General features: G+C 37.5%; 1 protein-coding gene across 9 annotated transcripts in view; it reads left to right on the top strand.

Moving 5' to 3' along the window:
- Positions 1 to 13337, top strand: part of tspan9a (tetraspanin 9a) — a 125802-nt gene extending 112465 nt beyond the window's left edge. For all 9 annotated transcript variants that reach the window (XM_059027556.1, XM_034026433.3, XM_059027555.1 and 6 more), the window contains 5 exons: positions 688 to 762; positions 7049 to 7150; positions 7710 to 7841; positions 8031 to 8114; positions 8568 to 13337. In XM_059027556.1, the coding sequence (XP_058883539.1) occupies positions 688 to 762; positions 7049 to 7150; positions 7710 to 7841; positions 8031 to 8114; positions 8568 to 8639 (465 nt within the window). In that variant the 3' untranslated portion in view covers positions 8640 to 13337. The remainder of the gene's footprint in view (positions 1 to 687; positions 763 to 7048; positions 7151 to 7709; positions 7842 to 8030; positions 8115 to 8567) is intronic.
- Positions 13338 to 14352: the final 1015 nt, after the last annotated feature.

The following is a 14352-nucleotide window of genomic DNA, read 5'->3' as shown; positions in this document are numbered from 1 at the left end:
TCTGTCATGTGGTTCCAAGATTTTTTTTTTTCACGTAGCAACGGTCTACTAGAAGCACAATCAATCCTTACTGTTAAAGGCACAGTAGCATCTGCAAGACGGACGGATCGGGTTTTTTCAGCCGGGCGGCGACAGCCACTTTGACGGGCTTACGTTGTTACTAAAGTACAATGTTATTTTAACATAGAGCGATTTGAAGGGTCGTCCCTAGTTAGTCACGATAGCATTAGCTGAGTTCACGCTCTGACAACTGGTAGCTGCTTTACCTTGAGTGATCTGCGCCTGAGACCAAATCTCCTGTGGTATTTGGGCCAGGTCTCGTCAAGCAGTTCTACAGTGAAGTGAGCGTGAAAGCAGTCTCGTGTGATTCCAGCTTAACATTAGAAATACTTTCAAGACTACATTCAAATCCGTTACACAGATGTTGGAAAAAATACCATTGGGATACCAGTGTACACAAAGTGGTCCTGATACAGTAGCACACTAGCACTGATAGAGTAGCATGGGACTGCTTTGGATACCAGTGTGTATTGCTTTGGTTCCACACTGCCAATGGATCACTCGGTAGCTGCCCTTGTGCTGCCACTGCACCTTGGTCTTAGATTATGTTTTAATAATGTCATCTTTACATGGTTTTAGGAGTAATCTGAAACTTACAAAGTCTTTTATTTCTGTGTTTCGTTTCAGTTTTTCATTGTCTTGCTGATTATTCTACTGGCAGAGCTGATATTACTCATTCTGTTCTTTGTTTATATGGACAAGGTAAGAATGTTTCATCCTTTACTCTGTACTATATTTAATGGAATTGGTCCAGCTTTTCTTTTGTGCAGAATGCCACTTTGCATTTTGTTCATTGTTGATAACATTTTCGTCTAATAGTTCACCTTAATTTTACATGCTTTGTTAAAATCAGCCTTAATTTGTCATGAAATATATTGTGCATCTGTGTTATTTCAGGTATTATGTGTTTGTATTGATATAATACAAAAATAATGGGTAAGTTCAGCTTTTTTTATCGCATTTTATTTAATCATACCATAAATGGTGGATAATCTTTGGAGTTTCTATAGCAGTCCAAACACGAGGCTGCGTGGTCCAGTGGTTAAAGAAAAGGGCTTATAACCAGGAGGTCCCCGGTTCAAATCCCACCTCAGCCACTGACTCATTGTGTGACCCTGAGCAAGTCACTTAACCTCCTTGTGCTCCGTCTTTCGGGTGAATCGTAATTGTAAGTGACTGTGCAGCTCATGCATAGTTCACACACTCTAGTCTCTGTAAGTCGCCTTGGATAAAGGCGTCTGCTAAATAAACAAATAATAAGTGTAAACGGATCTAACAGCTTCCGTTATATTCGAGTGGTAGAAATCTGCCTACATTGGGTAAGACCCCAGCCATTACAAATCATACTTGCAACCTTCTCAAACATACAGAAATGCCTCACATTTGCAGGTATAAGAATGGGAACTGGTGGGGTGTTGACAGATGTCATTAAAATGGCATTGAGAGAGGTGTTATAAGTTCATGCTGTTTGTGAGTATGACAGTGTAATACAGCCATTTCTTCATTGTTCATGGCAGATGGTGTTGAAATACAGTAATGGTGGTTTGGTATTGATAATGTTAACCTAAGGCCCTACTTCAGATTTAGCACAGAGTAGAACGAGAATGGAAGTTGTTTCAAACAGAAGGTAGGAAGCACTTTGTTATGAAGAGAGTTATAAATGGGTTTGTTCGCCAGGTGAAGTAGTGGGATTTAAAAAAAAAAAAATATTTCCTATTAAATTAGATCCCCCTAGTAGTGTTATAACGGGACATGCAATAGAAAAACAAAGAACATCTCTCTAATTCTATACCCAACAAAACAAAGAAAATCTCTCTAAGTCTATTATTATTAATTTCTTAGCAGACGCTCTTATCCAGGGCGACTTAATATTGTTACAATATATCACATTATTTTTTACATACAATTACATTATTTTTTACACATTATTTTTACATACAATTACCCATTTATATAGTTGGGTTTTTACTGGAGCAATCTAGGTAAAGTACCTTGCTCAAGGGTACAGCAGCAGTGTCCCCCACCAGGAATTGAACTCTCTCTAAGTCTATACCCAACAAAACAAAGGGAAACCGTCTACAGCAAAGGGAAATGTTGTATTTATTTCAGTCAGTTTTTTACATTATGGCCTAACATCACAATGGTTTAGTATTGAATTTAAAGCGACCTGTGATTATTGTTCTCCTTGCATGCAAGTCATGTAATTGGTAAGTAAGTGACCTGGCAGGAATTGGTGTGGTCTCAACAGGTCCTTCACACTTTGGTCCCATCTGTTGGGAGTGATGCCCTCACCTTCACATATGAATATCCTAGATATGTGAGGTCTACCTTATAAAACACAGTTCTGACAAAGGCAATTTGGTAAAGTAATTGTTACCATGCTCTTTCTTTTCCGGTCACTTCAAGTTTTACACAACGTTCAGTCAGCTGTAAGAATAGGAATTCCCATGACCTTTTACTTTGACCTACAGCTTGTGAACACTGGAGAATAGCTGTAAATAAGCAAGATCTTCAATTCTGAGGGTAATACAATCCCTTTAGTGTATTGACAGTCATGAGAACTTAGAAATAAGGTCAACAATGCATAGAAATGGCACATAACAACATTACACTGGGGTGTTCGGGGAAAAAAAAAATAACAATAATAATTTTGCTTTCCTATGACAGTTGGCCACAAAAGGAATATTTGTTTTCTATACATTCTTTGAAGTTAAATAGTGCTTTGAGAATAACCCAATAAATCCTCTCTGAAAATGTTCAAAAGGGTTTTGTGAACTGCAAACCTGAATTCATTATTTAAAATTGACTTAACAGAACATTTATTAAAGCACCTGTGTGTCAGTGAATCGGGGCCCAGTGTTTATCAAACCCGTTATCTGCTGGGAGAGTTGGCACTATAGCAGTTGGGGGGTCTCCCACAACTGAACCAGCTCCTGAATCTGCAGAGAGAGTTCCTGTGTAACAGATTCAAATTACTGTGTGTGAGCCAGCTGCTTCCCTCTGCCAACACACTAGATTCAAGAAGCTCACTCATATTAAGCATGGGGAAATAGTTCATGGGAAACAGCTAACCTGCCACAGCCTATTCTCTGTCATTCCTTCCTTAAAATAATATATCTGCACAGGTTTATTAACATTAAAGAAAGTAAATTAATAAACTCAGTATCTGTTTCTTCACAATGTAAACCATCTGATTGAGAAAGGGGCTTGTTACCAGGAGGTTCCAGGTTCAATCCCAGCCACTGACTCACTGTGTGTCACCCTGAGCAATTCACTTAACCTCCTTGTGCTCCGTCCTTCGGATGAGCCGTAAAACCGAGGTCCTATTGTAAGAGACTATGCAGCAGCAGTTGTGATGCATTGTTCACCCCCAAGTCTCTGTAAGTCGCTTTGGATCAAATCATCTGCTAAATGACTAAATAATAATAATAATAATAATAATAATAATAATAATAATAATAATAAAGATGGCAAGGCCAAATAAGTGATTGGCTATATCAATTTGCAACTGATTCTATATTGTTTTTCATGTATGTGATTCTATTGTTTATTGTACATCATATCTTAGTAGGAAGGGCATGCCTGGGGCTTCTGTTGAAGTATGCTGGTGTCAGATAAACAACTTAAATTTCTGTGGTCTGCTGAACCAGTTGACAAAATGGTCTAGCAATCAGGTACCCAATGCGGCTATTGAGTGGCCACTCTGGACTGGAGCTAACATATTCAGGTGGTGTTACAGTCAGTAATGATTTTGCAAAAACAGACCTGGCTGTGCTTCAGCACTCAGTAGAGTCATTCCAGCACAAGTGTACCAAATGTGTAGCTGATGATAGATAAACCAGAGATTGAGTTCAGAGATTACGGCAGTGATTTCTGAGCTGTAGTTGTGAACTCTTAACTAATACAAGTTGTCATGGAGTAGTCTATGCTCTGGGATTCTGTGTAACAGGTTTGCTCAAAAAGTTGTCCGGATAATAATCAGGAATTCAAGATGTAGTAAGCCAGGAGTCTTTTTTCATCCCTTATTTGTAACCAGTGGTTTCCAAACACTGATCACTATTTCTGTTGGGGGACTTGGTTGGGGGATTTCTGTTGGGGGATTTGCCAGTCCTAAAGACTTGGACTTCATGGTTTCAGTTTCAGTCTAAGTTGTCAACGTCATGCCCCTTTCAAAGTAAGATAAATCTTGGCTTTACCCTTTTAACTAACAGCTAATTGCTCTCATCACTCCCTGAAGCTATCATATCAAAGGAAAAGTATCACAGAGACAGCTGTAAGGCTTAGACACAAGCAGGCGGAGTGAAGCTTCCTCTAGGGTCATACATTGAGGGATTTAAAACTAGATTTCTGCTGCTCTCGATGTGCCTTTCTGAGGAAAATTGCAGACATAAGAGAAGAACTCTTCAGTGTCATCTGATTTTGTAGAGTTTGTATACAATTTATTTATTTATTTATTTATTTATTTATTTATTTTTTTACTTCTTTTAAGGATTCACTATATAAATTGGAGCCTACAAAGAAATGATGCATGTTTCATCATTAGTGACTGCTGATTAACTTCAATATTGGTGTGCTGAAGAAGCTGTTTTTCAGCAAAAGTGGTAGCTCTCTAACTAAAGACACATTGTAATTTAGCCAGAGCTAAGGTGGTTAATTAGATTTAGACCTAGCATAGTTTGATAAAAAAAAAAATATGCTGCATTCCTTTATGACTAAATGCATCTATGTGGAATAATTAGGCCAGTTTATTTTAACAAGGTCAGCCCAGACAGTCCAAGACCATAGGTCTTGGAAAGCTTCACAGTTTCTACTGTAATTGTTAAAGGATTAATGGTGCACCCTCAGAGCTGAAGGGTGTTTTAATGTGTTTCCCTTCATTAACATATACTGCCCTTTTCAGCATGAAGCTGTTTACAACAACATTGTATTCTTTCAGACAAATATGTGATTTGTCAACACACACCTACCTAGCCACTGAAGCCAGCAAGATAATAGATGGAGACGCCTAAGCCAGCTTAGTTAAAGATGTTATAGCTAATTAATCTCACTTGGTTAAAGCCTCACACAGTTTTTAATGAATGTTATAGCAAACTTCTTTGGTCATTGCACCTCAAGCAATGTGAAATGCTGCCCAATATATATTAATCACTAAAGAAATCCACATCTGTTTAGCTGAGATTAGAAACGGGCAATTGAGGTCACTGCTGTCATCCTGGTGTCGGCAGTATTGATAGACGTGTTCTAAACGGGTGGTCAGGTTTGCCCTGGGGGTGTCGTCTTTCTATTGAGCAGTAAAATATAGTTAGGAGTCAAGGGCATTTGGAGGTTAGGAAAATAAAACCTGAACACAGTGTTTCCCAGGGGCGATTGAGTCTGAGGGAAGTGAGATGTGCAGTTAAAGTTAAAGACACATGTATCATATAGAAATATCATCAATGCATGCAATTACTTCTAATGCCGAGTTCATATGCAGGCCAGGTAGGTTTATCAATCAGTCGATTCATGAAACTATTACAGTCTTAAATGTAGCCTAATTTGGTGATCTATACGGATAGATTATCATGTGTTGTGCCCGATGCGTTTTACTTTTTTTTTTTTTTTTTAACATAAGTCCCGATGCGTTTTACTTTTTTTTTTTTTTTTAACATAAGTAGGTTATAATCGTACCCAAACAATCTTGTTTTTTTATTTTTGTACATTGGTGCTTTTGAATGTAGTGAAGAATATTGGCCCTGGCTGGAGGCAAGACACCATGAGGTGTCTTGAGAGCTTCTCCTCTGATCTCTGTGTGTGTAACCAGCTCCTGACCAGGTCAGTCTAGGGACTCTCTCAGTCTTTACTGGACAAATCTACAAAAACAATTCTAAAATGAGCTGACATATTCAGGTGCCCCTAAATTAAATGTTTGACTTATTTATTTCTGGTTTGGTAATTATATTGAGTAGTAGTATAATTATGTTTTTTTTTTTTTTACACTTTCCTATTATTCACTATATCTTGGCTCAAACTGCTCACACAGTGCTTTTGCAGGTCACATGTGTTATGAGGACCACTGCAGTGGAACAAGCCTGTGTAAACTACATAGACGAGCCCCATCTTCATTGATCAAGCTGTGCTCCTCATTCCTACAACCGCTACCGACAGTGCTGCCTTCAACAATAATTATGTCAATTTCTAAACTAACAGCTATTGATCGCTGCAGCAATTAGTGCTAAAGGGTGATGGGCATCAAATTGTAAATTTGTAACAGTGTGAAGCTCATTAGTGAGTCGAAATATGTATCTGTGCCGCTTATCGCATAGGCAGTCTGACAGGAAGAAGATAGAAAGTCCAATAGGAATAGTAGCTCTTGTTCGTTGCAATGTAATCATTTTTTGCCTATACCATTATTCAGACAAAGGGCTAAGAAAAGAAGCCTTTAAACCAAGAAACATTTTCTTTCCTCGCATTTTCTGCAGATTGATTACCAGTAGTTTTCCAGAAGTCCATATATCCTGCTACCGCACTAATATACTGTATTCACGTTCTGTGCATCAAATTGATAAAGGACTTGCAAGGAAGTTATGTTGATTGCATATGGGTTTTTTTCTTTGTCATTTTTCAGTTTATCATATCCTTTCCAAGTCTATATTGTGTATTCGCTGTTGTTTGCAATAGTTAATCCCATGTGGGATTTATCAGTTTCCTAAACTTTATCATGTTTTTAATAGGCTTTTACTGCTTTAACATTGTACCATATACTGTACCATATACTGTAGTAATATAAAAGCAATTGCATTGTTTATTCCAAGGTCTGGTTATTTCTTTTTAATATGATTTAATGAATAAATCAGTCCAAATATATGTACTGCCTGTATTTGGTTCCTGAATCATCAATATACAGGTAAATCAAAATATACTGTGTACAAAGATTTATAAAACCATGAGGTATTTGTTGATTATGTGTTTCAACACAATAACTGTATTTATATTATTTTTTGTTAATCAGGTAGGTGAGAACGCTAAGAAGGACTTAAAAGAGGGACTTGCACTCTATAACACAGAGAACAATGTTGGGCTCAAAAACGCATGGAACATTATTCAGGCAGAGGTACGTTCATCCATTAAAATGACTTGATCATTTTAATAGTAACAGATTCAGTGGAATTAAATGTTTGTAAATGTTATCGTTTTTTATTTGGACTATTTCAAGATGTATTGGTACATGCACAGGTAGCAAATATATATTTATTTTCAGTTAATGAAAATAAAATGAAAGAAAGCAGTCTCCTGGAGTACCATGTATGCTATGTCATCAAATGACCAAGTCATATGGATCAAACATATATTGCACAGCAGTGACCCCTTGTGGTTTCAGAAACTCCCACTCATTTAGCTGTCTGAAAGTCCTTTTAATAGTTACTGACCCCTATTAATCCTTATAAAATTAGGTATGACCTCCTATCACAGCCTCTAGACTTGTGTGTAAGCATTCTGCACAAATCTGAAGGATATCTTTTGCTGCACTTAACTGATCAGCTTTTGACTGCTGCATACGTAAAGACTCTTCTTCAACCCCTGTCAAGTCCGGTCTGAGCCACATTGACCTTGATGTTTTCCCAGCGTGTATGTCAGACTGAATGTAATTGTGTTTTCAATGCCTTCCCCAGTGGAAATGCTGCGGGGTGACTGGCTATGCTGACTGGTACGAGGCGCTGAAGGAGACAGCGGTTCCAGACCGCTGCTGTCAGGAGCATTACCAGGACTGCGGGCGCAATTCCACCAACCTGTTCTGGCAAAGGGTAAACACAGTCTCAGAATAGGCGTCTTGCTGTTGTTTTTTCTCTCAATCCTCCTTCACTCTAATGAAACAGCAGTAGCCATTCAAACACTAAATCAATGTACTCTTGGTAACAACTGGTATTTTACACACACAGAGACAGAGTAATGAATCATATGATAAATCCCATGTGTCTGTCTCTTTGTTGCAGGGTTGTTATGAAAAAGTTGAAGAGTGGCTGGATGACAGCAAACATGTCCTCGGCACCATTGGGATGTGCATCTTGGTAATACAGGTAAATGCACTATTATGATATATAATGGCAGACAGGTTTCTTTTGATGTTAATAGCTCCATAGCTCATACAATAAGTGCTGAAAGTGCATTTATTGTAAAGACACATTTATTTTGTATCTAAATCCAACGATGAAAGGTGATAGAGAATGGAAAAGATGGGACAGATAATAGTTCAATTGCATGTAAGACACAATTAAATAGTTGTTACTAAACATCCAGCCTATACCTGATCAGGTTGCATTGTGTAACAGTACAGTACTTCTATAAAGGGTTCCCACACGTTCTTGTATCAAGGCATCCTGAATGAGACCCATCGGCAATCAGAAAGGAAGATGGTAAATGTAATAGATGTCCAATTAATATTGTAACCCTAATATAATTGTAGCATTATTTAGGGACCCATGTTCTAAGTGTCAATACTGTTTGTTAATGCCCTCTTTTTTTTCTTCTAGATTCTGGGCATGGCCTTTTCCATGACTCTCTTCCAACAGATACACAGAACTGGTAAAAAGTATGACGCCTAGCACCGCTCCACGCACACACACCCAAGAAGCATCCACCCTTATCTGCCATAAACTCTTGAGAAGAACCAAGTTTAACACCCCACCCCCCAAGACCCACCTCTGCACCACAGCCAGTCCTAACCAGGCACCAAACAACCCCCAGACTGCACAGATGTTGACTTGATTTCTCTTGTTTTATTTGCATTTGCTGTTTATTTGCCAAAGAATGGAAATGAGATGGGAAAACACAGAGAAAGAGCATTGGCTTGAGAAGCGAGCGTGGCACCGCGTGGCTGCCATTCTCTTTGTTGCTCTCTTGTCTCACTAACAATTTCCAGGAAATACAAAACAAAACAGAAAACTGTACTTGCATTGCTTTGCTAATACATTTCAAACTGTATCTGCATTGCTTTACTAATACATTTCTGAACTGCAGTAGAAAGGGAAATCCAGCCTGTAAAAAAAAAAAAAAAAAAACTGTAAGGCTCCTGAAGTTTCTGGACTATTTTGTTAGAAGACTGTTGGAGCCCCCCCCCCCAATAAACATCCAGAGAGTAATAATGGGCCACTTGGTGTGTGTTTACCTACAGTTTTATTTTCTGCTTGATGGGTAACTTTGTATTTTACAGAGGTAGATTTTTTTGGATATAATCCTCAGTATTTTCTTTCTTTTTTTTAAGCAGTTCTGCTTCTTTCAACTATAAAATATACCAATGTGTGTATTTGTTTTGTTTGTTTTTAACATTGCAAGTCACAGGACTGATTATAGCGGTGAGTACAGAAAGGAAGAGCAGCAGGTCAGCTGGTACCCCACATGTCTGGTTTTTAGGAGCATGTCTCAACCTGGCTCTGCAATGAGAAGATCTCACTTTTGAGAGAGTTCATTCTGCATAATATTGAGCAAACCTTTACAATGGATTGTGAAAGATTAGCATTCGTCTGTGTAACATTTCTCTGGATGTATGTTTGTATGATTCCTCTTCATTAGGTCTTTTTCATTAACGGGAGAAACCATAATTTCTAATCCTCTCTCCTTGCCACACTGCAATGCAAGCACAGTGTTTTAATCTACATTATAGAGCTATGACCTCCTCTAAACACTAACCCATTTTGAGTTAGCTGTCAAAGATGAAGTACATTTTATATCACCCTTGTGACTATATATGACATTATATAGGTCCCATCCATGTATATGTATTGAATTTCAGTAATTATCCGACCATCAAGTTTTTATCTGATACAAAATATAAAGGACAAAAAAAAGGCAGAATGAAGAAATTGTGACCACACTCCCCCTCCTGGGTTGATAAACCTTGGCATTGCAATGCCTTCCGTGTGGATTTGGCAGTCAAGCCACATTAAAAGCCATTGGGTAGAGAAAAGAAGAGCTGAAATCCAGCAGGTCCAGCAAGATTGCCAGTGAGGGTTGTAAAGCCAAGCTGTATTTTGCACACTTTGGCTTTTCAAAGTTTCATTGGTCTTCTTTAAGTCTTTTTTTATTTTTTTATTTGCGGGCCTTTCTGTAAAACAAATACCACAACACTTGTGCACATTTCCACAGACATTCCTGCTAGAAATCTTGAACATATACCTCTAGTTTGAATGCTGCTTTTATTTCTAGACCCCCTTCTGGTTCAGTCACAGAAGGGAGGTTGTTTTCTTACTTTTTGCTGCTTCGAGAGGAAAGGAACAAAACAAAGAGAAACACCACACAAAATGCAACAAGTAGTCCTGCTTCTGTATCCCCTAACCGTTTGGAAGCATCTTAAGACAGTTTGGCATGAATTTCTAATTGCAGAAATGTTTAGAATACTCTTGGTGTATCACCTGTGCAGTACCCAAAGCAGAACCTAAAGCAGACCACAATGTTACCAGCAGCACAGTGGATACCAGTGGAATAACAACATTAGAGTATGGTACTGTAATTGACTACCAGCTTGTTATGGTTAATGCCATTTTGATACTACTGTGGTACCATTCTATCAATGGTCCATACTATTGGTACCATTTCTGCTTGCATTGCCACTCAAAATCAGACCACAGCTTCATTCTCAGGCAGTTCAGAAAATGTACTGCCTGTTCACCCAGTATCTACTTTTCTTGCATTTTGTGTATGCGGTCAGAAGTTGTGGTTGAAAATTGGTTGGTTGTTTACTTTCAGAATTAGGGAATTGGGACCAGAAGTGTCTTTAGTTCAAGGGGTCATCCATAGAAAGCAAAGTTTAAAGAAAAAACAAGAACTCTGGATGATGAAAAGACAAACTCTGACACTAAGCATGTTTTGCTGCTACATGGAAAGTAAATGGAAAGTCTGTAAAACAAAGATACTGTATTGAAAGCTTGTGGCAGATGTTTTACACCCTTGAGGCTAATCTTGCTGGGATCCATAATGTCCATGGATACAAAAAATAAAAATCAGTATTAATTCATACATGTCCCTTCTTTAAAAACACTGTGATACTTTGTGGCAGTAGAGACAGAACTCTTCTGTGGTTTGCCTTTTGCCCAACTGTGGCATACAAGCTGGCACCTGCCTATGACCTCTGTGTCGATTTAAATGTAGTTTTATCTTCAACAACCAAAAGATTGAGTTCTCAACTGCATCACCATTTGGTGCAAAACAGATCTCCCAGTTTGAGCAGACACTTTGAAATCGAGTGGCAGCTGCAGATTGCAAGCAACAGTGAAAGTCAAAGCTAACCAGTCCTGATGTTCAGGTAGACTTTATAATCATCTCATTATGAAGTGTGCTGCTTCATGCACAGATTCTAAATGGCATATTCAGTTTTCGACTTGCAAAAGAGGTAGCATTCTTCACTTAAGCAACATATTCTATTGTACATTCTTTGGCTTTTGGTAATCATTGCAAGATTTTATAGCATGCAGGGTTTTTAAAGGAAAAGAAAAACATAACAGAGTATTATAGTATTTTACAAGTGCTAACTGTTTTGCAAATAGCATTTGAACAGAATATTTAGCAATACAAATATTGTGTGTAATATATATATATATATATATATATATATTACACACACATGACTATGACCTAATTTAGATAAGGTAAGTCTTTTATGTGTACTTTGCACAGACTTTCTTTATTATTTTTTTTGTAAACCTGAGTTTGGATGCACTAAACTGGTACATTATTTATAAATCCAAGGTTTGAAATGAATATGCCAGGAGTAACTGAAGAAGGCATATTAGCTAAGTGTTCCAAATGATGTCAAGCAGCCTTAATCTTCTACTAAAAATATCAAGCTTTAAGTAAACAGCTCCTTCCATGCATACCAATTTTGAACCTTGGATGTTTTACCAGATATTTTAGTTATGGGTGGATACTTGTAATAATGAATCTATTGTAAACTATATGTTTTAGGTTTCCAAATACCCACTGTGCTCCATAGGATTATGTTAGTGGTCGGTTCGGAGTGCATTTTATTTACATTGTGCTTCAGTCTAGCACAGCTATTACAGGATCAGATCTGATTCTAGCCATCATTTCAAACAGGTGCTGTTAATCCTTATATATTTTTACCAAATTGTTCCTTCTTTATTGTTAAACCAAAAATAAGTGTGTACATGCATTTGTATATGCTCTGAAAAATCTATATTTGTAATAGACTGATTTCATCTTTTTCCATATACAATACTATAGTATAGTATAGTATACTAAACCAGGGCAATATTAAACAACTTGATTGGATACATATTTCCACACTGATGAAAGTTTGTAGTGTATTCGCCTTTTTCAAAACTCTTACAAACCTTAGAGATGTTTACAGGTATGACTGGAAAGAAAGGGAATATGCTTTTAAAATAACTTCATCCAGATATAGATGGATTTTCTCATACAGGCTTTAAAATAAATAAATGATATTATCACCAAAGACAAATATATAAGAAAGAGATTTACTGATATATGCTTTTTATTATTATTATTGAACCAGCAACAAAATGTGTTCAGGCTGATCTTTTTTCAAATATAATTGAAATCTTGCATATTGTGTTATCTTGCATATTGTTTTGTAGATGAAATGCACTCTGAACTTCTCTGTAATAGGTGGTGCAATAAATATTTTTAAAGAAAAGTGTAGTCATAAAAAACCCAATATACATTCATGCCTTTTGAGTAAAGATTTTGTTTTTGTTTTTTTTAGAAAATGAATGCTTTTTGTTACTGTTGTCGACTTCATTTTAAATAAAACTATATATTGAATTGTATTTAATCATGCTTAACCAGCAATGACATTTCAATTTGTGACTGTGCAACTTGGAGCTTGGACTCTCTGACATAGGACTGCAGATAACATGGTTACTGTATTAAAAAAAAAAAAAAAAAACACCAGCGAATGGCAGCCCGACATGCTGATCAAGTGTTAATTTAAGAGTGCAACCACAGAGGATTACATTCTTCTTACAGTGTGAAAAATAAGAGAGAGAGAGCTTTCTACTGAAATTAGGAAAGAAATTATATCACGTCATTAAGTTTGCTTAGTATTTTTACCATTAGAAATACACGCAGGAATATTTTTGTACCAACTGATACATGGCTTAGATAAACTTGGAACTGTGTTGTGTGTTAGATAATAGAGTTTAATGTGCCATTCCATCCAGGTTTTGTTCACACCAGTGTTCCTTCTATGCAAAATACCTACTTTAGCCTTTGTACAGATTATTTTGTATTAGTATTATGTACTGAAATAAAGTGACTAGAAACAACGGTTTGGTCTGTTTTGTCTTTTACTATATGCATGTGAATAGGTTACTTACTACCTAATGTCTGGTTTACCTGCGCAGGGAGGTAAGTATTCTCGTTCTGGTAAAATGTACTTGTGAAGGATATGGAAGCACTTCTAGTATCAATGACAATGCCTGTACTGTAGTAATTCACAGAACTGGTTGGTACATTACATTACATCCCACTCAAGCATGCCTTAAGCCAGTTTAGTATCCATGGCCATCTGTTCCTTAATTGGTCTCTACAAAATAAATGATTGGGAAAGTCAACTGCAATTCTGAATCAAGCCAAAAGTTGCCGATATAAACCGTGTGACGAACTGTATATAAAGGCTTGGCAGTGCTGTCTCCTGGCAGCTAGGCTAGATGAGCCAAAGGGTATTTTTAGAAGCAAGAGCGCCATCTAGTGATCAGCTGGTTATTAATTGCGTTTGTTTTGAATGTATTAATTACATTTTCCACTTGTCCTTAATAGGATGTTTTAAAAATGCCTCTTTATCTATGTGCATGTTTCCAGATTTAAGGGATTTTCAATATGAAGCGAAATGCAGTGTTTTTCGTGTGGCCTCCAAATAGCCTTCTGAATCATGTCTAAGTCTAAGTCTAGTATACCGGTATACCATTACCCTGTTCCCCTGGAGCACCCAGCCCCTAGTGGATAGAAGAAATACCACATTATTCTGTGTGGTAGTTCTTACTGATATTTCTTAAATCCACTTGAGTGTTGCAGGGGCTAGTTACACTCTGAGATGTACTGGGGGGTTACACTCTGAGACATGGGAGTTACACTCTGATATGTACTGGGGAGTTACACTCTGAGATGTACTGGGAGGTTACACTCTGAGATGTACTGGGAGGTTACACTCTGAGATGTACTGGGGGGGTTACACTCTGAGATGTACTGGGGGGGTTACACTCTGAGATGTACTGGGGGTTACACTCTGAGACCTGGGAGTTACACTCTGATATGTACTGGGGGGTTACACTCTGAGATGTA

The sequence above is a fragment of the Acipenser ruthenus genome, chromosome 7 (genome assembly GCF_902713425.1).
Source record: "Acipenser ruthenus chromosome 7, fAciRut3.2 maternal haplotype, whole genome shotgun sequence".
Taxonomy (NCBI): Eukaryota; Metazoa; Chordata; class Actinopteri; order Acipenseriformes; family Acipenseridae; genus Acipenser; species Acipenser ruthenus.
This window is presented reverse-complemented; position numbering and strand designations above follow the sequence as displayed.